The 23126-nt window shown below is 40.6% G+C and overlaps 1 protein-coding gene across 1 annotated transcript in view; it reads left to right on the top strand.

The window, feature by feature from the left end:
• The window catches only part of LOC144193050 (Fanconi anemia group A protein-like), a gene marked incomplete at its 5' end in the record, with an annotated part of 89318 nt that overhangs the window by 36306 nt on the left and 29886 nt on the right, over positions 1-23126 (top strand). The window contains 12 exon segments of the mRNA XM_077711867.1: positions 3261-3451; positions 3561-3651; positions 5364-5555; positions 6297-6370; positions 6453-6581; positions 10860-10932; positions 11012-11166; positions 11248-11353; positions 16180-16239; positions 16328-16432; positions 19629-19744; positions 20169-20316. Coding sequence (XP_077567993.1) covers positions 3261-3451; positions 3561-3651; positions 5364-5555; positions 6297-6370; positions 6453-6581; positions 10860-10932; positions 11012-11166; positions 11248-11353; positions 16180-16239; positions 16328-16432; positions 19629-19744; positions 20169-20316 — 1440 coding nt within the window.

Genomic DNA, 23126 nt, shown 5'->3' with positions numbered 1-23126 from the left:
CTCCAGAATGCTTTTGCATATTGCGGTTTTAGGGTCTGCAGGCCACTAATGATCCTGGTTAGGGACCCATCGGGTGGTGACGTGTTGTTCGGTATGAAGGTGCAACATTGTTTTCCAAACATTTTGCACACACGCCCCCTTGATCCGTAAGTAGCATCTCCACCGCTATGCGATCCTGGAACGCCATCAGACTGGTAGCTGCCCGTCACTCCTTTATGGCCACGAATCCCTGTTCAGTATAATTTCCAAGGTTTTGGACATTGTAATGCAGGTAATTTATCTCATCCACATTTTTGTTTTCGGACTCCCATCCTGCTAAGATCTGATTAGCCAGCTTATACTCATCTGGGACGCCCCGGGGATGCCAATCGCATCAATGTATGTTGGATCTCCTTCCCTCCATGCCGCTCGACGATGTCGGGAGGGACCCTTCACCACACCAGATTTCTGAGCAGCCAATTGTATCTCCTCACTGTAGATGGAAAAACAGACACCGGTTAGAGCAGTGAGACCAAAGTACCTAGTCCTGCCGCGGCTAGAGTCGTATAATTTATCCACCACACCACCACCGATTGTATTTTCCCTTGTCTGGTAGTTTGTTCTAATTCTTTGTAAGATGGTTTAGTCTCAATTGAAACCATATGGAGACGTCAAACCCAATATAAAAGAGTTCCCTATAGTTTTATGGTATTGCTTGGTGAGCAATAATCTTTTCAATCAATATTGGTGTTTCCCGGATCTTATTAAGTCAGAAAGTTTATCTTACCCGTCCCCTCAATGTTTCAATTGAGACCACCCTTTTACCAAAGTAGCTCCACATAGTGTTTGCCTTCTTTACACTCCATTAACAGCACCCAATTATCGCCCGTTTGGGAAATCCTTGTTTCAGAAATAAATTTCACAAGTTAATATGTCAGTCCAAGCTTTCCAATCTTGACCAATTTCTGCAACAAGGCTTTTCCCAATCTTCAATTTTTTAGCTGTTAATGTACCACACATATTTCCCACCATAGGTTGATCCCTTGTATGGCAACCGGGACATCGCCGAGTCCAAATATATATTTTCAATCTCAAATGTATGTCTGGAAATTTGATTTAGTAGGTAATGTTAATCAAATGTAAATGTGAATGTTTCTCGGTTTACCCTCCCGTAAGAAGGTGTATCCTCAATTGAAACACCTCCGCCTTTCTCTCCAACTGGAGAAAACAACCCTATTGTGGAGAGGAATAGAATCACAATCATCATTAATCTCATTGCCCCAAAAGCAATAATTGTTTTCAACATGAGTTTTTGTCTTTGTTTAGGGAGTTTTCCTCTTGAAACGTTTCAATTTAGACAACCTTCCTACTGTGGGAAAGGTGCATCCGTGTCCCCTTTCAGTAACAAGGACCCTCCCACTTTGCGTTGCTCCGATGTTTCTTCTTTTATGCTGCGTATCAGCATCCAGTCTTCAAGAATCACCGTCACTTCGTCCGTTTCCTATTGAGAAGCAAAATCTCCCTCTGATAGTCTAAATTTGGTGTTTTTTTTTCTCTCTGCTAGATTTTTCTCATCATCCAATTGTCATTGTTTAGTGAATAATAGCAATTTGTAAGGTCTACCAAACAGGACTTTATATAAGGTCCGCCAATTGTGGATGGTAGGCAATTATTATATTAACAAAAATGGGTGCCATTATCACTATAGATAGTTTCTGGAATTCCATATCTTGGAATTATACCCTTACATAATGCCTTTGCTACTGTTAAAGCATCCGCATTTTTTTCTGGGAAAATCTCAACCCATTTTTAAAAGGCATCCACAATGACTAAACAGTATTTTTTCCCTGCACTCTTACTTAATTCAATAAAATCTATATGTATCTTTTGAGATGGATATGTAGGTATGCATATAGATTTAAACCATAAGCCTTGTAGTGCCGTTGTAGCAAGGCCACCACCCCCTTGTCGAGACATAGGACTTCCCTTGACTCAAGCCCAAATTATTTTCTTTATTGATAGTGTCTCGGTGGCCTGCCAATCAAAAAACACAAAAAGACAAACTATCATTCACGCTCACACTCATAAGCAGAAGAATTTAGTGTGTTCAACCAGTCTAGCATCCATAATTTCATTTTGTGGGAGTAAACTGGAGTACCCGGAGAAAATCCACAAATTCTCGAGGACGCCATGAATACCCCACATTCCGGAAGGTCTGGACCCACCCCGCATTCATTAGTAGATCCTTTAATACACACACCCCCACTCTAGCATTTTAACCGTTTGTAAAAAAATCCCTTCAAGTTTTACACAAAGTTATATGCTTTTTAATGCTGTCAGTTTAGCTGTTTGTTCCCCGAATTGAGGTGGCAATAGTCTCACATCTAAGGTTTTTTTTTCTTTTTTTTTTCCCCCAGCCGCCATGACCTAATGGCACCCTATCAGGTTTTTGGAAAATCCCAATTCCCTCTAATAGCATGCCAATCACCTTTTAATGCGGCCATCCAAATTTGTTTCCACTTCATCCAGGTGATAAGATAATCTCCCCCATTTGTAAAACAAATTTAACAAATTAATGATAGCCCGTTAGAGTATGGTCAAAGCAATGCACACGCAACAATATCAAATAACGGATACAGTAAATGTATCGACCATTTCCTTATTTAGATCTTGTTTTCGCATCTTAAGGCACTCATTTGCACCTTAAAAGGTTTCTGAAATGTTGTACCTAGAGGCATTCGTAAGTAGAGGTATGATTGTACTTATTTATATGGTCAACTATATATACATTGCCTTTTACATCTAGTGTACTTTTATCATTTTTAGAATTTAATTGATAAAATTATAATGTGATGATTATTTAATATAATTGTACTTAAACCTTTGACAGTGTGTTCTTTTCATCTTTACTTGGAAAATTTAGTTTTTCCAAAAAATAATTAAAAATCTCAGCCTGATTTGTGGTTCTTGCATGAAGCAACTACAACAAAAGGTTTTATGCAATTGAAAAAGTTTTAAAACATATTTTGAATCAGAAATGTTATGTTTTTGCATGTTTGTCTTAAATTACATCGGGAACCACCAGACTAATGCCGATCCAAATGGTTCATATGCAAAGCACTTTGCTCCATTATTAATTATTTCAAGATTCCTAAAATATAGATATTTTGTAACATAGTAAAACACTTTTTAACATTTTAAATATTTTTCAAATGTTCTTCATATCCTGCATGTTGGCCCCAAAAGTATACTTTTTTTAAATAAAAAATTCTGTTTTCAAGGGCTCCATGCTGAGTTGCCCACAAGTGGTTGGGTTAGCAGCCTTTGTTGTTCATCTCAATGCCTCCATGGACCCAAATCATGTTGTGCAGCTGACTTCACCGAGGCAGCCTAGTAATCAAGTATCTGTCTCGGAGGCTCTATGCTCAGCACTGGTCTGCAACACAGATACTTGCATGTACTTCTCTTTTAGGTAAAGTATTAACACAATTAGGGTATGGTACAATTATTTTAAAGACAATTTGTTTTCTCTGATCTTTGCTTGTCAAGTCTATTTTAAAATTACTCTTTAAATTATTCAGGTTCTGTGTGGCTGCCATGTGCTATGTGATCTATATAGGGGACTCACTGCCTCATAAAGAAGAAATGACTCCCAGCATTATTTATAAGAAGGTCTGTCTTGAGGAATTTGAGTTTGTTTTATTCACGACTGCCATTTTTTAATCGCCCCCTCCTTCTCTGCCTCTGAATCATTTAAATACCAATTATTGTCTCATCTCATTTTCTGAACTGCCTTATCCCCATTAGGGCCACGGGGGTGCTGGAGCCAATCACAGCTGTGTCCGAGTCAGAGGCGGGGGACACTCTGAATTGGTGCCCAGCTGATAGCAGGGAACAAGGAGACAGACAGCCATGCACACTCACTCCCATACCTAGGGGCAATTTAGAGTGTATAATCAGCCTACCATGAATGTTTTTGTAATGTAATATGCCACTTTTGTAACCTAAACAATAGAATAAATATATTATTTATATATTTATATAATATATTATATATATATATATATATATATATATATATATATATAGAGAGAGAGAGAGAGAGAGAGAGAGAGAGAGTGTGAGAGAGAGAGGGGGTGAGTGGGGGTGAGTGAGGGTGAGTGAGAGTGAGTCAGTGAGAGTCAGTGAGAGTCAGTGAGAGTCAGTGAGAGTCAGTGAGAGTCAGTGAGAGTCAGTGAGAGTCAGTGAGAGTCAGTGAGAGTCAGTGAGAGTCAGTGAGAGTGAGTGAGAGTGAGTGAGAGTGAGTGAGTGAGAGTGAGTGAGAGTGAGTGAGTGAGAGTGAGTGAGAGTGAGTGAGAGTGAGTGAGAGTGAGTGAGAGTGAGTGAGAGTGAGTGAGAGTGAGTGAGAGTGAGTGAGAGTGAGTGAGAGTGAGTGAGTGAGAGTGAGTGAGAGTGAGTGAGAGTGAGTGAGAGTGAGTGAGAGTGAGTGAGAGTGAGTGAGTGAGAGTGAGTGAGAGTGAGTGAGAGTGAGTGAGAGTGAGTGAGAGTGAGTGAGAGTGAGTGAGAGTGAGTGAGAGTGAGTGAGAGTGAGTGAGAGTGAGTGAGAGTGAGTGAGAGTGAGTGAGAGTGAGTGAGAGTGAGTGAGAGTGAGTGAGCGTGAGTGAGAGTGAGTGAGAGTGAGTGAGAGTGAGTGAGAGTGAGTGAGAGTGAGTGAGAGTGAGTGAGTGAGAGTGAGTGAGAGTGAGTGAGAGTGAGTGAGAGTGAGTGAGAGTGAGTGAGAGTGAGTGAGAGTGAGTGAGTGAGAGTGAGAGTGAGTGAGAGTCAGTGAGAGTCAGTGAGAGTCAGTGAGAGTCAGTGAGAGTCAGTGAGAGTCAGTGAGAGTCAGTGAGAGTCAGTGAGAGTCAGTGAGAGTCAAATAGAGTCAGTGAGATCAGTGGGATCAGTGGGATCAGTGAGAGTCAGTGAGTGTCAGAGAGAGAGAGGAGAGAGAGAGTGTGAGAGAGAGAGCGTGAGAGAGAGTGTGAGAGAGAGTGTGAGAGAGAGTGTGAGAGAGAGAGTGTGAGAGAGAGTGTGAGAGAGAGAGTGTGAGAGAGAGTGTGAGAGAGAGAGTGTGAGAGAGAGAGTGTGAGAGAGAGAACGTGAGAGAGAGAGTGTGAGAGAGAGAGTGAGAGAGAGAGTGAGAGAGAGAGTTTGAGAGAGATAGTGTGAGAGAGTGAGTGAGAGAGTGTGAGATATACACATACACATCTACACACACGTTCATTTTATAATCATCAATAATAATTGCAGAGGTGTTTGTAGCCAAACACATAAGAGTTGTCACTGCCTGAGTATCCTGTCTGTATATTATTTGGACCCTGAATTTGCATTTTTACCTATTTCAGCTTCAGTACCTCATCCCAAGACTGTTGCCTGAAGTCAGAATGCCAATTTTTGATGGTATAGAGGACCAGGACCTGAACAGGAAAGGGTTGTGGGACAATATTATGTATGCCGCCAACAAATGGAAAAAGACAGCTTTACGTCTTTGGAAACATTCTACTTTCTCACGGTTAAAACGAGAGCCGTCATATCAGGTAACATACCTGCTTACATTGTTTAGATTTTTAAAACACAGTGGTACCTTGAGATTCGAGCTTAATTTGTTCCGGGAATGAGCTCATATGTCGATTTACTCGTATGTAAATTCAACGTTTCCCATAGAATTGAACTAAAAACAAATTAATTTGTTCCAACCCTCTGAAAAAACACCAATATAACGTAAGACAACAGAGACACCCTGACTTTCAGCTGCAACCTATCAAGGATTGTTTACTTTTTTTTTCCTTTCATGAAAATTCTGAAAATGATGCCCACAAATGTCCTCACAATAAGATAACGTATGACCACTTTCCAACAAGAAGTAATATACTCCTCTTGTATTAGCGAGCGAGATCAGCCATGCATACACCCTTCTGCACTGGGGCGGAAAATACTGAATGTATGCAACTATCCACACACTGCTCTCATAGACATTTACACGAGGGAGTTGCGACGCGAAAGACTACCCATGTTGTTCTCAAAAGCAGCCTCTGTCGTTGGCCACACCAGGCTGTATGCTCGTATATCAAAATGTGTCTCGTATCTCAAGAGGTAAATATTTGCTTGAAATTTTACTCGTATCTCAAATTGCTCATATATCGGGGCACCCGTATGTAGAGAGGTATCACTGTTACAGTCTGTATGTATTGGCGGTTAGATGTGCTGGATGTGATGGATGATTAATTATCTTAAATTCTGTATATTTTTTACTTCATGATACAATCTCCCATGTGAAGTTATGTTTTACGGAATGGCTGGCCTATGAACTCCAAGTCCAAAGAAGTAGAGACACACTTTCCGATTCTGAACGGTAATTTCAAGTGGCTGATACATATTCATCTTGAATACATTAAAAAAAATCTCTCAGTGGTGCTTGTGCCTCTGTGCTTTAGATTGGTATACCATGAATGGGTATGTATGCAACTCTACCTTAGTCGTGCACACGATCAAGGCGGCTGTGGTGGTAGCCTGATAAGTCTCTGCTCACATCTCATCAATGCAATCATGGACCAGCAGCAAAGGTAGTTGTTAATGTGTATTTTCTCTCATTGAAAATAAATCTTTAAATTGTGTCAAAAATCATTCCGACAAATCTGTGATGACAAAGTTTGTGAAGCAAACAAACGGATAATTGTGATTTTCGCCTTGTGGCCAAGTGTGGTTTCATCTCTTCTCATTTTCTGAACCGCTTTATCCACACTAGGGTTGCGAGGGGTGCTCGAGCCTATCCCACCTGACTTTGGGCCAAAGACGGGAAGGATACACCAAATCGATAGCCAGCCGATTGCAGGGCACAAAGAAAAGGAGAACCATTCACTCCCACACTCATACACCTAGGTGCAATTTTGTCCGATAAGCCTATCATGCATGTCTTTGGAATGTGGGAGGAAACCGGAGTATTGAGAGAAAACACACGCTGGAGAACATGCAAACTCTACACAAGTGGACTGTGAGACTGATGCTCTAACCACTCATCCATCGGGCCACTGCCTATTTGTGTTAAACAGTAAATTTTAGACTGCGAGAAACCTAAAATCTATATATTTATAAATGTTAGAGTGAGCGAACGAGCGAGAGTGGGAGGTAGAGGGGGAAAGTTAGTGCAATGCTTTAAAAAAATTCAATTGTTTTATTGGAAAATGAATTGGTATGAATTAGTAATTGGACACTGTAAGACAGGGGTCTCAAACTCAATTTACCTGAGGGCCGCAAGAGGCAGAGTCTGGGTGAGACTGGGCCGCATCAAGATTTCCACAAGAAAAGCGCTGATAAAACATTCCAATGTTATCAAATATCTTTATTTTTAACTAAAAATGATGGATTAAATAAATTAACTTAAAGATTAATAAAAAATAAATCAATAAGTAATAAAAAAATTAAAATTAATGAGAATACAGTAGATATACAGTGGCTGGCTAAGTAGAGAAAACTAATTATTTTTATTCCGTTTCAAGTGTCTGTATTAACAGCTCTTTAAATTTTAACTTTCTGAACTTGAATGGATCATTGAACATGAAATATTCTGGACACAGCTTCTCTTGTCTACTTTTTGCTTTTGGAGACCTGGCAGCGCTTCTTCTCACATAGCTGAGTCACATTTGGTTTGAGGGAGGAAGCAGTGGAGACCCTCAATAGAGCTTGAAGATGCTCATCAGTAAGCCTGGACCTATACTTGGACTTATTGAAGTTCAAGGTGGAGAAGAGTTTCTCACACAAGTATGTGCTCCCAAAAAGGCACATGGTCCGCTTGAACATTTGGGAAAGTTCAGGGAAACTGGGGGTCAACTCTCTCAAAAATTGCCCAAGCTTGTCTGCTTCTCCACTCACCTCCCTGAACTTGGCTTTGAGTGCAGAGTTGCACTGCAGGTCAATGAGCTCAATTTGAAGCTCAGGAGGGGCATCTTGCACATCAAAGGAGAAGGGGTCCGCAAAAATTTGAAATGTGGCTTTGTGTGTCTTGAAGTCTGCAAATCTGTGATCAAATTCCTCCTGCAGCTTCGAAACACATATTTCTCACCACTGTATGGTGTGCCTGCATCCACAAGAGCCTTGCATGCTGGTAAATGGAAAAGGTTTGACGGAGAGAGCTGGGCTTTCCATAACAAAAGTTTAGTGCAGAATGCTCTCACGTTGTCATAGGCAGCACTGACTGACAAGTTGCCCCTGGCTTTGTAGCTTCTTGTTCAGTAAGTACATTAAGCTCATGTGTGATATCAACAAGAAAAGCTAAGTCCATTGCCATTTGGGATCACTTAGCACAGGAACATCAACCCCGTCTATTTCCATGAAGTCTTTTACTTCTGCTCTCAACTCAAAAAAATCTCTTCAATACATTTCCCCTGCTGAGCCAATGTACCTCAGTGAAGTAGAGCACATCCCCATATTCAACAAAGAAATATTGCACTCCCCACTTTTCTTGAAACTGTCTGTGCTCATCACTGACCTTTCTCTTCACGGCAGGCTTTGAAACAGACATCTCTGGGGCTGTAATATGTGTTTACACTAGGAATGAGTCTCGGATTGAATTTTTAACTTTCAGTCGCGCGGTTCTGTGGCGCATGCGCACTTTCGATTTGACCGTTTAACTTTCAATCGCGTGGGTCTGTGGCGCATGCGCACTTTTGCTCTCCGATCGTATTGGATTACGGCAGCTCTCCGAGCCGAGCGGAGTGAGCGAAGCACTGGACAGCCCAGCCAATTTCCCACCCTCCAGAGCCGTATACTTCACCGTGATTGGTTCATCCAGCTCCGAACACAGTGTCATTCATTTCAATCTTGCGGGCCGCACGGACATTAATCTTGCATATTAAGACGCGGGCCGCAAATTATCGTCCCGCGGGCCGCGAGTTTGCCCCTGCTGTGGGATAAGACAAAGTCTCTTTGCAATTGCTTGTTCATATTGTATTCTTTTTTGTGAGTATAACAGCATCGTAGTCATCCTTATGGCTGACATGTCAGCATAAGCACCCAATTGTCTGACTGAATAATCAATCCTAGTCTTGTGATTGGGCTGACATGTCAGCACAAATACTCAACTGTCCGACACTGATCAATTACTTTTTGCCCTGCAAATGACTGAAACGTATCTGTCCAAAGTCCTAGGGACAACTGTCAGTTTTGCCTGTATTTAAGACACACTCACTGGTCATTCGACTAGAGTCGCAGGAACATCGCGTTGAACAGGACCCCATTGTAGGAACTCTCACTGTCCACTTTGCAGTCTGTTAATAAACCTATTTTCTATTTAAATTGATCTCACTCTTTCTTAGCCTGCTCCTGAAGTTGTATTTTCAGACCTAACAGACACAAGGAAGTGAGACACCCGGTAAAGAGTTTGTTCTGTTTTGAGCTAAACTGCAGTAAAATATCCCGGTTTTAGGTTGTTGACATGTAAGCTGCCCTGGTCAAAGGCATTAGAAACAAAACAAAGGTTTCATCCGGTGTTGTTCTCCTGGCCAGCGTCAACCAAATGTGCACTAAACAATCCAGAGATGACAAATTATTAGATTTTCAATTTCCAGGTTTTCTTGTAAAATTCAGTTTGGAAATTTAACTTTTCCCATTCAGTAAATTGTTGATGAATCCATGCCAGGACTGTGTCTCTCTATTTCTGTGATACTGGGGCTGTGTTCTGATGCTTCTGCCTCCTTTTTGAACTTGTATGGTGTGATGTTTTCAGGACTTGTGACCAACTTTCAATTTGGGATTCCATGATAAAAACCAATGAGAACCTCTCTGGATACTCAGTTTTTTTGTGACATATATGCGCCTCCACTGGCTCCTGTACAATTTTGATGTCACCGGTTTTTATTAAAGCTAATGGTAGCGTTACATAAAATACTTTTTGGGAAAATTGCAATAGTTCTAGATCTGTGTGAGCCATGATTTTTTTTCTTGTATACTCCGGGACAGGATGGTGGCCCGGTGGAGCTAGTGGTTAGCACGCCGGCCTCACAGCTCTGGGGTCCTGGGTTAAAATCCAGGTCATGTCCATCTATGTGGAGTTTGCATGTTCTCCCTGGGCTTGCGTGGGTTTCATCTAGTTACTCCAGTTTCCTCCCACATTCCCGAATCATGCATGGTAGGCTGATTGGACACTCTAAATTGGCTCTAGTATGGGTATGGGTAAGGGTGTGTGTGTGCATGGTTATCCGTCACCTTGTTCCCTGCAATCGGCCTCTGGCCTGGAAACAGCTGGGATTGGTTCCAGCACCGCCCGCGACCCTAAGGAGAATAAAGCAGTTTAGAAAATGAGAGATGAATGGATTATATAATTCAACTGCTCTGTAAAAATCGGTAGGAGTAGGCCTTTAAATTTGAACTTTTTCTGTGTCAATCAAAAGGATCCACAATATTTAGCTTTTCCTACTACACCGATATTATGATTGGCCTCCAAATATAAATATTAACTTTTCTCTGTACTTTTTTTCCACAGACAATATTATTATTTAAAACCCACAAGAGCATGAAGTATATATTAAAAGTCCCAAAATATCTATAATTTAGATATATTTATTTGGGTATTTTATATCATAAATGCATAATTGTTCTTAGTCAATTTAAGCTTATAGTGCAACTGAAAGATTGAGTCAAAGGAATTTCAAATTGCTTTTATTGCAGTTCGCTCTAGACTTGACGTTGAAGTTTTTTAATCTGAAAAACATTGCCTTACAGCATGTCAACAGCCGCCATGCTAAACTTTAAGTATGACATTGGTCAGGTGACTGCAAGTGTTACATTCTATTGTGTTTTGCAGACATTACCAAAGTACCATACCTAATGGATAATATTGTTTACAGGGTAAACCTTCTTGAAGATTACACAGTCTCACAAAAAGGAACCTGTCTTCCTGAGATTATTTGTACATTACAGGTATGAAATAAATGTTCATTTTACACTAATAACACCAGACTAAAAATTATAATGGTTTAATGTTTATGCTTGAAAGTAGAAGGTGATCTATGAGTTGGAGCTATTGGGTAGTCAACCAAGCAGAATGCATATATGTGACGTCCTCTTTGAGATAGTATCTCAGAGGTTCTCTGCCTCATTGAGATCAGCTTCAGCACATCTAAATTGTGAAATCACACTAAACACATGGAACAGGTAGGCTCACTTCCTATATGTAGTTCAAGATTAATTCGCAAGATTGTCACCATCATAAACCTTGATGTCTATGTACCACAGAGTAATGCTGGCTCTCCAATCAATGTCATTTATTAAAGTCCAGGTGGAAGGAGACAGGATGTACCTCGACTGTCAAATGCTTATACAACATGTCAGCGATCATCAGGTGCTCTTCAATTTAATTTCTTGATATGTGGGATCAGCTATTTTGTATTTAAAACACACATACATTTTTACCCAAAATTGCTATACATTTTTGTTTTCACATTTTCTCAGCTCACACCAAGCATTGCACCGGTACTAGTAACTGGCAAATGCAGAACGCATGTCGCCATGACAAAACATTTATTCACAGCATATGGTACGGAAACCTGGTAAAAGAAACAACCACTATGAACACAATTCTCAAATGGAATTAACAATTTTAAATTCTTAGTCTAATTAATTACTAATATTTACAAATTTTCCTAGTCTGATTCATCATCATCAGATTCTCCAAAGACTTGATTCCATTCTTCTTCAGTTAGGAAAGCGCTCCCTGGGCAGCCTCGAGTGAGCAGCTGCACCGCTAATGTTTCTCTGAAGCAACTTTTTTTTATTTACTCTCCCTTATAAACTTGTCGAAGGCTATTTTGAGAGGGCTAATTTTGTGTAAAAAAAAAGGTAGATTACACCCACTGGGCCCTGCTAAAACGTTTTTTTCACGTCTCCCACTATAACGGCCGCTTTTCCCGGGATTTAGTCATGAAAGTAGAGACCTCATGTATAACATGTACCCAAACTTGGTTTCAGTGGTATGCTACAAAATGTGCGTTATACTCGAATAAATATGGTCAATCGGGTAGACAAACCGAACCTCGAGGGCATAAACACTTTAACCAATGACATTTCTGCAGAAAACAAGAAGCACCTGACTGCAATCCACTTATTGCACCTGTAGGACACCATATTGGTGAAAAGGTATGCTCTTTATGGGTTGGAATGAAAACCGGCACCCACTGCATCCCTTTGTGGAATAGTTTGAGGACCTCTGATTTAAATAATCAATGCAGCGGCAGAATTTGGAATTGTTGTGAAAGCACGGCAAATATGAACGGACCGCCGAGTGAGAAAACACGGAATCAAGGATCCGACTTATTGACCAAGTACTTTCTACTTTCTACCAGCGGCATCCCACAGAGTCACAAATGTAGAAATTCTCTTCTGCGATTTTCTTTTCGAGCACAATACCCCATTCATGGCTGTTGAAAATTCCTCTAACATGGTGAAATCAATGTTCCCAGATTTACAGACCGCTAAGGTAAACATTTACATTTTCATAGGTATCTTAATTTCTTACTGACAATCGAGACATTATTTTATTATTCAATTCAATTTTTTTCTCTTTATTAAAGTAAATAATGTTTCTTTAAACGTAATGTTGTTATATCTGATATACAGTGGGGCAAATAAGAGTAGAAAATTAGTATTTGATCACCTACAAACAAGTAAGGTTTTTGGCTGTCAAAGAGGTCCAACTTCAAACAAGGTCTAACAAGGTCTCCACTCGTTATTTGTATTAATACTGTGTTTTAACTCATTATTGGTATAAAAGACACCTATCCACAACCTCCGTTTCTTTTTTCGAAACTCCACTATGGCCCACACCAAAGAGCTGTCGAAGGACACCAGAGACAAAATTGTAGACCTGCACCTGATTGGGAAGACTGGATCTGCAATTGGTAAAACGCTAGGTGTAAAGAAATATACTGTGGTCGCAATTATTAGATAATAAGATAGTTTAATCTCCTTCGATCTGGGGCTCCATTTGGGGCCTGTTTTTGTGCAAAGGGACCAGAATGACTTATCTGTGTAAAGGAATCAATGATTGCGGAGGCACGGCTGTATCGAGATATTTTGACTGAAAAGCTCCTTCCATCAGCAATGATATTGAAGAGGAGACGAGGCTGGGTCTTTCAGCATGACAATGACCCTAAACACAGCCAGGGCAACATAGGAGTGGCTTTGTATGAAGCATTTCAAGGTCCTTCAGTGGCCTAGCCAGTCTCCAGATCTCAACCCCATAGAAAATCTGTGGAGGGAGTTGGAAGTCCGTGTTGTCCAACAATAGCCCCAAAACATCACTGCTCCAGAGGAGATCTGCCGGGAGGAATGGGCCAAAATACCAGCAACAGTGTTTGAAAAGCTGGTGAACAGTTACAGAAAACGTTTGGCCTCCGTTATTGCCAAAAAAGGGTACATAACCATGATTTGCAAAGTCTTAAAAAAAATAAACAATGTGATTTTCTGTTTTTTCCACATTCTGTCTCTCATGGTTGAAGTTTACCCATGTTGACAATTACATGCCTCTCTAATCTTTTCAAGTAGGAGACAATCGGTGGTTGACTAAATACTTATTTGCCCCACTGTACATAGATTTTTATATAGGATGACTATGAATGTATGTTATTGTTTTTATGTTATATTATTATTATGTTATTATTTATGTGGTTGAACTTATAAAAGTATGGTCTGTATTATTTTTAAGAGTTTGCTTGTCGGAGAACGAAGGCAACGACGAGCATAAAGCAGAGCCTAGCACATGATGACACATGCCATGTCATTGAACGTTGCAGAACTCAGCCCTTTACCCTTATGATTGGCAAAAGTAATGACTGGCACCAAAAAGAGACCGGTTATATTAGCTCACTTTATGGAAGGATATTACACATAAATCCGACTCCTTTATTTCCCGGAGTTGGTATCAGGTACAGTGTCAGTAATCTTTGCCGTTATAGATGAACTGTTTCAAGAAAAACACATTCCTCAAACAAATGTTGTGGGATTTGCTAGCTGCAGTTGTAACACTGGTTGGAAAGAAAAATGTTCTTTCAAGGATCATGGAAAAGGAGGCTGTGTTTAGCATTGGCTGCATTTGCCACCTTCGCAGTATCTGTGTAAAAAGTGGACTGAAGACAGTCAATGTGGATCACTTGCTGGTACATAGCATTTATTTCTTTTAAGAACAGCTCAAAGCAAATGGAGAATTTTAAGGAGTTTCACGACTTTCCAAACACTGAACATGAACAAATCCTCAAGCATTGCCGAACACGATGGCTATTTCTGCTAAAATTGGTAGAAAGAACGCTGACACAATTTGAGGCTCTCACAAGTTTCTTTTCCCAGTCACGCAGATGTTGAAAGGCCAGGTCAAGTCAAATCAATCAATGGCAGGCTACGGAACCCTCAGACTCTCCTCTCACTCCACTTCCTCAGCTTCATTTTACAATAAAGTACCTTGTTGACACACTTATCTTTGTTTTTATTCTACATCGTCTGTCTTGCATTGAGTAATTAGGTGCTGCATCGTTTGTCAAGGTTTATCATCCCAAAATAAGGGGAAGTGCAATTGTGTGCAAACATTCATAAGGGGAGCAATTGGCTGGGGTTGACAGGTACGCAATCAACCAGAACCATTTGAGACATGGTTTATTCCTCAAAATTATTCAATGTTGAGGAAGTTGTGGCATATCCGATATTTATTTGAGTAAAACGCGCAAAATTTCTTACCAAAAAACTGAAGCAAAGTTCAGGTGCATTTAATACAAGAGGTATTCGCTTTTATGACCAAATCCTGGAGAAAAACTACACTCGGTAGCAGTTTCAATGAGAGACATAACAACCTGTCTTTGTCCACTCGATGGGGCATGTTCTATTGTATTGTGTTCTATTGTTCCGGTGCTGACACTTGGAAAAAAATAACTTGTTTGGTGAATCTTATGATGATGAGTCAGACTTTGAAAATTTTCAAATGTTAGGATGATGATGAATTAGACTCGAAGGATTTAAAATTATTAATTTCATTTAAAGTTGTGTTCATACTGGTAGTTTGTTTTACCAGGTTTCCATACCAAATTTTGTGACTCGTGGTGGGCAGTAGGTTGGTGATGGCACAAAGGAGAAAACGGACTTTGTCAGCTTTGTCAGTTTGCCACAATTCGTTCGAGGACAGTGGTCGCTCCTGTACCTAATCCCTTTGTGTCCAACGGCCCTCAGAAGCTAATCTAACTCCCTTGTTCCTATGTTTTGCATGGCTTTGTCAGTTGATAACAAAATGACTGCTGAAATTACTGTTCCAGTCGGTACTCAGACGATTCCCCGATGGCTCTTTCGCTGAAGGGACGTTTTGCCGAATGGACGTTTTGCCAAATGGACGTTTCGCTTAATGGACGTTTCGGCGAACGGGGGTTTCGGCGAACGAAACGTTCGCCGAAATGTCTTTCGGCGACTCATCAGGTTACGGTTCCAGTCATGTACCGCTCCATCTTCATCATTTGCTCTGCACCTTGGATGCTTGTGAAGAACTGGTCACTTTTGTGCCCGATGCAAAGTTTGTACTTTGATGCCAAACATCTGCCACCTGCTCCGTCCTCACCTCTGCACTCACCCTACACCTGTTGAAAAGGGTCTTTTCGTCTCATTCATTTTAATGTCTTAATAAATATTTTCTTCATCCTTTTCTCTTTTTTATGTTCCACACATATTTCATACAATACTGGTATAGTTTTTGAAATAGTTTCAGGGATGGAATTGAGGGCTTTAGAATGTTTGGCACATGCATGGTTGTTTGGTTGAACACTTAAGTTTCCCTTAGGTGTGAGTGTGATTGGTTGAGTATCTCCTTCTGATTTGAAAGCAAAAGAGACGTAGACATACAGTGACACAAAGAGAGGGACAATGAGGTTTCAGCAATTTATATCAATGTACTTTTATGTCCATTTTGCTCTGATTTTTTTTAAAGTGAATTTAAATGACTTGTGAATTGTGAATCTGATCCTGTGAATCATCTCCAGATAGGAGAAAAAACACTTCTACACAAGTTGTATGTGATATATATATATATATATATATATATATATATATATATATATATATATATATATATATATATATATATATATATATATATATAATTTTTTTTTTTTCTTGTCTTATTCTTTTTTTTTGTGTTAGAGGACCGCACGGTCAACAAATGGCTTGTTGTCTTTTGAATTGACCTCACACTTTCTCAGAGTGAGTATCAAATATCTTGAAACCACCTGGAGCTTGTTAATTACTTGATGAAGAAATAGTTTTTTATTATATATTTTTATATCTTCAGAGCATTTTATGTGGAAGTGCACGCTGCAGTAATGTGACTGAAGAGTTCAACAAAGTCTGGTCTGAGATAAGTCATCATTGCCCTCTACTGCTCGTCTCAACAGTGGTAAGCATCATTCTTTAAAACTATAGAGTACTCCTTATACTTCTTCCTTGAGGTGTGTCCTGAAAATCCTTTCATAGTCATTTTTACAGACAATCGTGGACTTGAAGAAGAGTTTTCGAGCCTGTGTAAACTGTGAAAATATAGTCAACTAATTTGCTAAATCATAAATTTAGAATATAGGAATAAATGGGACACGATATAGGGATATTTTGAGATTTATTTGGATGAAAAAGGCATAAATGTTTTAATGTTTCCAATGTATAATCATACCTAATATAAACAACAACAGTTAGGCAATAGGTAATACATTGTTCCCTCGCTACTTCGCGCTTCAGCTATCGCGTGCGCAGAGCTTCGCGGATTTTTTCTGGAAAAAAATTAAAGATATTAAATTAAAATTATAAATTACATCATCTTACAAGGTGTGGAAACAAAATATTCAATTAGAATTAGTATTTTCATCATTTTACAAAATTTTAAAACACAAAGAATGCAAGTACGCGCAAAGCATCATGGGGGATCACGGAAGCATCACGGAAGCATCATGGGGCATCACGGGCATAAACGCAAGCTGAATGGCCAGCTGAATGCTCACTGAATATACTCGACTCCCCATTGGCCCATTCACCACGGATGCCCATTCTCAGTCCACGCCTATCTCGTGCTATACAGTACGCTTCTCGCCACGTTAAGCGTAAAAGTTTTGTGAAGCCCTTCGTGATGCCTCCCAAACACTCTCCACGCACTGGTTATTTGGATCCGTGATTGTAGGGCGAAGCAAATCAGCCTGGACGGAAACCTAATCCGTAGTAAGGCTAAATCTTTGTTTGATGCCATGGTGCATGCGAGTGGTGACGACGACGTCAACGTTCTGAACGAGGAAGAAGACGACGGCGACGACGACGAAGGTGATCCTCTGCCCGGTGCCTCAAGCCAGACTAACCCACGACCACGTACGGCTTTCGCTGCCAGCAAGGGCTGGCTTGTGAGATTTAAGCGGCAAGTCGGACTAAAGAATGTCGCTGCTTGGAGATGCAGCCTCTGCAGATGGAGCAGCAGCGAGGCGTTATGTTGAGGATGTGTTTCCGGGAATGATAGAAAAAAATGGCTTTGCCCCGGAGCAAGTCTTTAATATGGTTGAAACAGGACTCTACTGGAAGAGGATGGTGTCCCGAACATTTCTTTTCAAGGACGAACTTCAGAAGACAGGTTCAAAGCCCACAAGGATCGAGTGACTCTGCTATGATGTTTTTGAATTACTGAGTTTTCTGAATAAAAGTTAACATTTATTACATTTGCAGTTTTTTACTCTCTCCAAATATACTGTATTTGATTTGTTTGTATGCACCAACATAACACCTGCATTCTAATGTGGAATAAAACACCTGAATGAACAGCATATTAGCCTGGTGGTGGTTTTGTGCACGTGTTATACATTTCTTTAAGCGTTTTTGATGGCGCCGGCCTACTTCGCGGATACGCAGCTAATGCGGGGGGATCCAGTCCCCATTAACCGCGATAAGCGAGGAAACACTGTAGTACCATATTTTCACACCTATAAAACACACCGTCTGAGATGACGCAGTCTCAGTTGCGGGTATATTTTCTGTTTTTTGTCAATACATAGGGGACCTTGTCGGATAAGGTGCTAGCATAAGTTATGCTAGCTGCTAGCGTATGTTATGCTAACTGCTAGCATATGTTATGCTAACTGCTAGCGTGTTTTTTTTTTAAGACCGCACGGGCAAAACTAAGTTTTGATACTGCTTTATTGAGGTAAAATTGAAAGTGATTAACACTGCCCAGAAGATCGTTGGGTGCTCTCTGCTCTCACTGGAAGACATTGCCAGCCCTCGTTTCCCCAGCAGATCCAGAAACATCATCGGGGGCCCATACCAATCTGGCCACAATCTGTTCCAGCTGCTGCCTTCTGGCAGACGCTACAGGTCCCACAATGTACGGACAAATAGGCTTGAAGGCAAATTTTTCCCACATCCATTAGGGCTCTAAACTTGCGGTAACACGACCTACAATCCCTTCTGTGTAATAACTTTGGGGTGAGGTAATATGCAAAGACGGGCGGTGATCTGCCTCCTACTGGCCGACTGAAGATAAGTGAAAGACAGTGAGAGGTTAGTGATCCGCATGGGGGGTGATGTGATGTATCCATAATGCCAGAATGCCAAATTATGAGTCAGAAATGATCACTTATTTGGGTCTTTTGCCGAGAAAATGCACCTTATGGAGAAACGCTACCAATTTCGTCATACGCAGTTTCTGTATATGATGACAATTAGGCTTTTGTTGTTGTTTGTAGATTCAATGATGATGACAAAAGCCTATGTCCGAAAGTAAAAGGTACACAAGTTAATAGAAGTTAAAGCAGCAAAACATCTACAAAACCGTCCAACTCCTAATCTTCTGTATCTCATATAAATAGTTCGGCGTTCAACATGCTACGGTCTATCTCACTGTCAGTCATAGTTGTGTATTCCGGTAACTTGATTCCAGCTTTGGTGAAAGCTCGAACAAAAGTGCAAGCCGACTCTTGAGCCCAGTCATTCACAATCCGTTGTAACTCGCGACATGCGTCACTTCTAAGCTGTTCGCAAATCTGTTTCACCTCGCTGTTGAATTGTGTTCGAGCCATGGCTTCAGTCATTTTCCAAGCGTTCACACCCGCATTCTGTTGTCATTCACGTCAGGCATTTAATCTCTGTATAGCTGTAATGTGCTGTTTCTTTGAGTATTGAGAGTTTTTGAGGGTTAAGCACATTAACGTCAAATGCCTCGTCACTCACCTGGAATGTTTAGAATGGATTTACCGTAATGCTTGGAATTTGCGGGGAGCATATTTTTAGGGTACACGTCTGCTGCGTTGATCGCGATAAGTAACGTGCCGGAAAGAAAGACATCCAGTCACTCAAGAGGTCACGGCCATACAAAAATTTTATTTGCTGCACAAACAAGGCACACCGACTGATTGGGCACATCAATTTTAGACTTTTAAATGCGCCTTGTAGGTGTGAAACTATGTTAATCTCTTTTTTATACCCATAATCATTGTATGGTCTGTACAAATGAAATGTTCCTTTTTTCCGTTTACTTCCTACTTTTTCACATTCTCCTTTGTGATTAGTTTGTTTTGAAGTTATTTGCTTTTATTTTTGTAATGTTTTGTTTATGAATGATTTAGCTCTGGTGGGAGCAACTGTCAGAAGTGCTGTTGTCATCATGGCATCGTCTGCGTTTTGGACAAAGTCCACCAGAACAACTGCAGCTCATCACCACCAGTCGAAGCTGGGCGTGCAGGTATAAATATAATATATCCCCCAAATGAAAAAAGCAAAAACAAAGTATTAAAAATGGTAAATGTTGAATATACTTATATAGTGCATTTATCTATAATTTTTTTCCATGCTCTTGCAATGTAAGGCCTACCTGCTAAGGGTAAATTCCAGTTCAGTGCCTTGGCAGAGGGCACTTCAAAGATTGGCAGTCAAAGCCTAAAATCAAACTGTTGACCCTTCAGTTGTAGGACAACTCGAGGTCCTAACAGCACCATGGCCACCCTTAATATTAATAATGCCAGCTTCATCGAAACCTGTGGCCCCATCTGGCTTATGTACATGTTAATGTACTTTTTTAAAAATAAATATTTTTTTAAAATTAAAGTAAGCACAAGTCTTCCAAAATATAAAGTTGGTCCTTGATTATTTTGATCTTTGTTCTACAGTTTGATGAGGGGGCTTTTGCTGCAGATGCCCTCTGCTCCAGCATTGTTGTTCGCCTCCAGTCTCTATGCTGTCTTACAAGGCTGCGAGCAAGATGTCAGAAATGCTCTCACAATGTTGCAACCAGAGAGGGACATCAAACACAAAGAGGTAAAACAACTGGCCTTAAAAATGTTTGGTTGTGTGGGTGAACGTGTATATGAACATATACAGTGGGGCAAATAAGTATTTAGTCAACCACCAATTGTGCAAGTTCTCCTACTTGAAAAGATTCACAAGGCCTGTAATTGTCAACATGGGTAAACCTCAACCATGAGAGACAGAATGTGGGGAAAAAAACTGAAAATCACATTGTTTGATTTTTAAATAATTTATTTAATAATAATAATCGGACATAGGCTTTGTCATCATCATTGACTCGACAAAAGCCTAATTTTGATCATACCCAGAAACTGCGTATGACGAAATTGGTAGTGCTTCTTCATAAGATGCGTTTTCTCGGCAAAAGACCCAAATAATTGATAATTTTGGACTCGTAACTTGGCTTTCTGCCATTATGGATACTTTGCATCACCCCCCGAGCGGATCACTTACCCCTCACTGTCTTTCACTTATCTTCAGTAAGCCAGTAGGAGGCAGATCACCCCCCGTCTTCGCGTATTACATCACCCCGAAGCTATTACACAGAAGGGATTGTGTCGTGTTACCGCAAGTTTAGTCCTAATGGATGTAGCAAATTAGTTGACTATATTTTCACAGTTTTCACAGGCTCAAAAACTCTTCTTACATAATTTTTCAAGTCTGTACCTCATGATTATCAAATATTTACCTTATCTTATTGAAACAATTGTACCAGTTTCTAAACATCTCACTTATTGCATCAACAAGTGTATTAAGTTAGGTATTAATTATTCATATCTTAAGTCATTCAGCAATAAATTATTTATATTATTAACTCAATTATAATCTTAGTAGAATGTTTAATTTGTCCAATTCATGATAGCAGACCATTACTTTTGTTGTATTTGCCTCGTCATCTAACTCCCATTGCCTAGTGAATAATGGCAATTTGTATGGTCTACTACTTTTTCCAAGATGGCACCATCAGGTGGCAGCTGGTGGCAGTAGCTGTGTCCACTCTTATTTGTTCTTTTGCGTTTACAGCCTTAATTTATTCGCCGAATCGGTCATGCTGTTTTTGTTATACTTTGGATACTCACATTTTAGGTCTGCTATTTTTGTTAATAACTATTAATTTTTTTAAGCATCGATTGCTGTTCTGAGTTGTGTATGGATCCACTTTACTACGGCTTGCCTTTTCACAACAGAATACTCCGACCAAGTGGATCCCACAACTCTGGAAGGCATTGGTCACCCGCTCGCTGGTCTTAATCGCATGATCGGCCGGCATGAGAATTCGATCTGCAATTTGATAAACATGATGAGTGCGCTATCAATAACAGTTGGAAGATTGATGCCACCTGCCCAAGTAGCAGAGCAGGAGGCAGGGAGCCGCTTGCTGGACTTTATTGAAGACGATCAAATCCTGGCGGCTGAGTGTGGATTTTGCGCTAAGGCACGGTGTGGAATTTTTTGATGCAGGCTTTCCCCTGTTGTCAAAGATAAGCTGGCTGCTCGGGATGACACAACCGGTCCGGGGGAGCTGATGGCTTTGTTCATTCGGCTGGATAATTGGCTACGGGAGCGTGAGCAAGAACATGCCGGGGAGAGCTGTAGCAATTGAAGAACCCCTATGGGGAGCTGCTAAACGGCTGCGAGGAAGGTTGATGTTTTACCGTCTGTTTGGGCACCGAAGCGGGTTCCTGATTTGATGGGAGTGGAAGTCGTGCAACTGGGCTGCGGATGTCTCTCGCACCAATGTGGATTTACCTCCCCCTCACTCCGGAAGAGAGATGACGAAGTCTTCTTATGTCTGCAGTAATTCGCGTGAGTCCACACACAGCGTGCAAGAGGAAGACGAGCACCAGGAAACTAGGAGGCTACAAATAGTACTACCTTTTGGAGACAAGAACTTAGAATTTAGTGCTCTCCTCATTTACTCAGGAGCGGATGATTGTTTTATCCGTGTCCGGACATTTCATCGACGGACACTTCGTCTTAGGATGCTTTGTCCCTGGTCTGTTCGTCGAACGGATGCTTCGTCTCCGAAAGGTTTGTCGAACGGACGCTTTGTTGCCGGACAGTTCGTCGAACAGACATATCGTCGCCGGACAGTTCGCCGGACAGACATATCGTCGCCGGACATATCGTCGCCGGACACTTCATTGCCGGACTCGCGAACAATTGTTTGTCAAATAAAAGCCAATAGATATATTTGTTTTAATTAAAATGATATTAAAAAGAAGACAAAGCAAATTCACATATTCTTTATTAAAGAAAATAAAACCACAAAAAATCACTCGACAACACAAACACATTAACATTTGGGCGTGTGCAAGTACTAAATGTGCGCGTCTCTAAATACACGCACAAAACAGTTCCTACGTTGAGCGCTCAACGTTTGGAAAGACCCCAAAACGAATCAACGTGACATAACTCAAATTTCATGTTGATTCCTTTTTGGGGTCTTTAAAAACGTGGAGCCCCTAACCTAGGAACCATTTTGTGCGTAGTGTTTAAAGAAGACCAAATTTAGTACTTGCATGTGCCAAAATGTGTTTGTGTTGTCAAGCAAGTTTTTGCTGGCATCCATTGAGGAGGGGTACTGTAATGTTTCTGTTGTCTCTTTTGTACTTTGAGAGCCTTAATTTATTCGCCGACTCGATCGTGCTGTTTTTATTATACTTTGGATACAATTTTTTTTTGGCCTGCCCTTTTTGTTAATAAACATCAATTTCTGTCTTGAGTTGTGTATGGATCTACTTTACAGTGGCTTTGCCGTTTCACAACAGCTGTTTTAGTACTTGGTCATAAGATTGGCAGGGAATGATCCTAATATA

The sequence above is a fragment of the Stigmatopora nigra genome, unplaced genomic scaffold (genome assembly GCF_051989575.1).
Source record: "Stigmatopora nigra isolate UIUO_SnigA unplaced genomic scaffold, RoL_Snig_1.1 HiC_scaffold_51, whole genome shotgun sequence".
Lineage (NCBI taxonomy): Eukaryota > Metazoa > Chordata > Actinopteri > Syngnathiformes > Syngnathidae > Stigmatopora > Stigmatopora nigra.
This window is presented reverse-complemented; position numbering and strand designations above follow the sequence as displayed.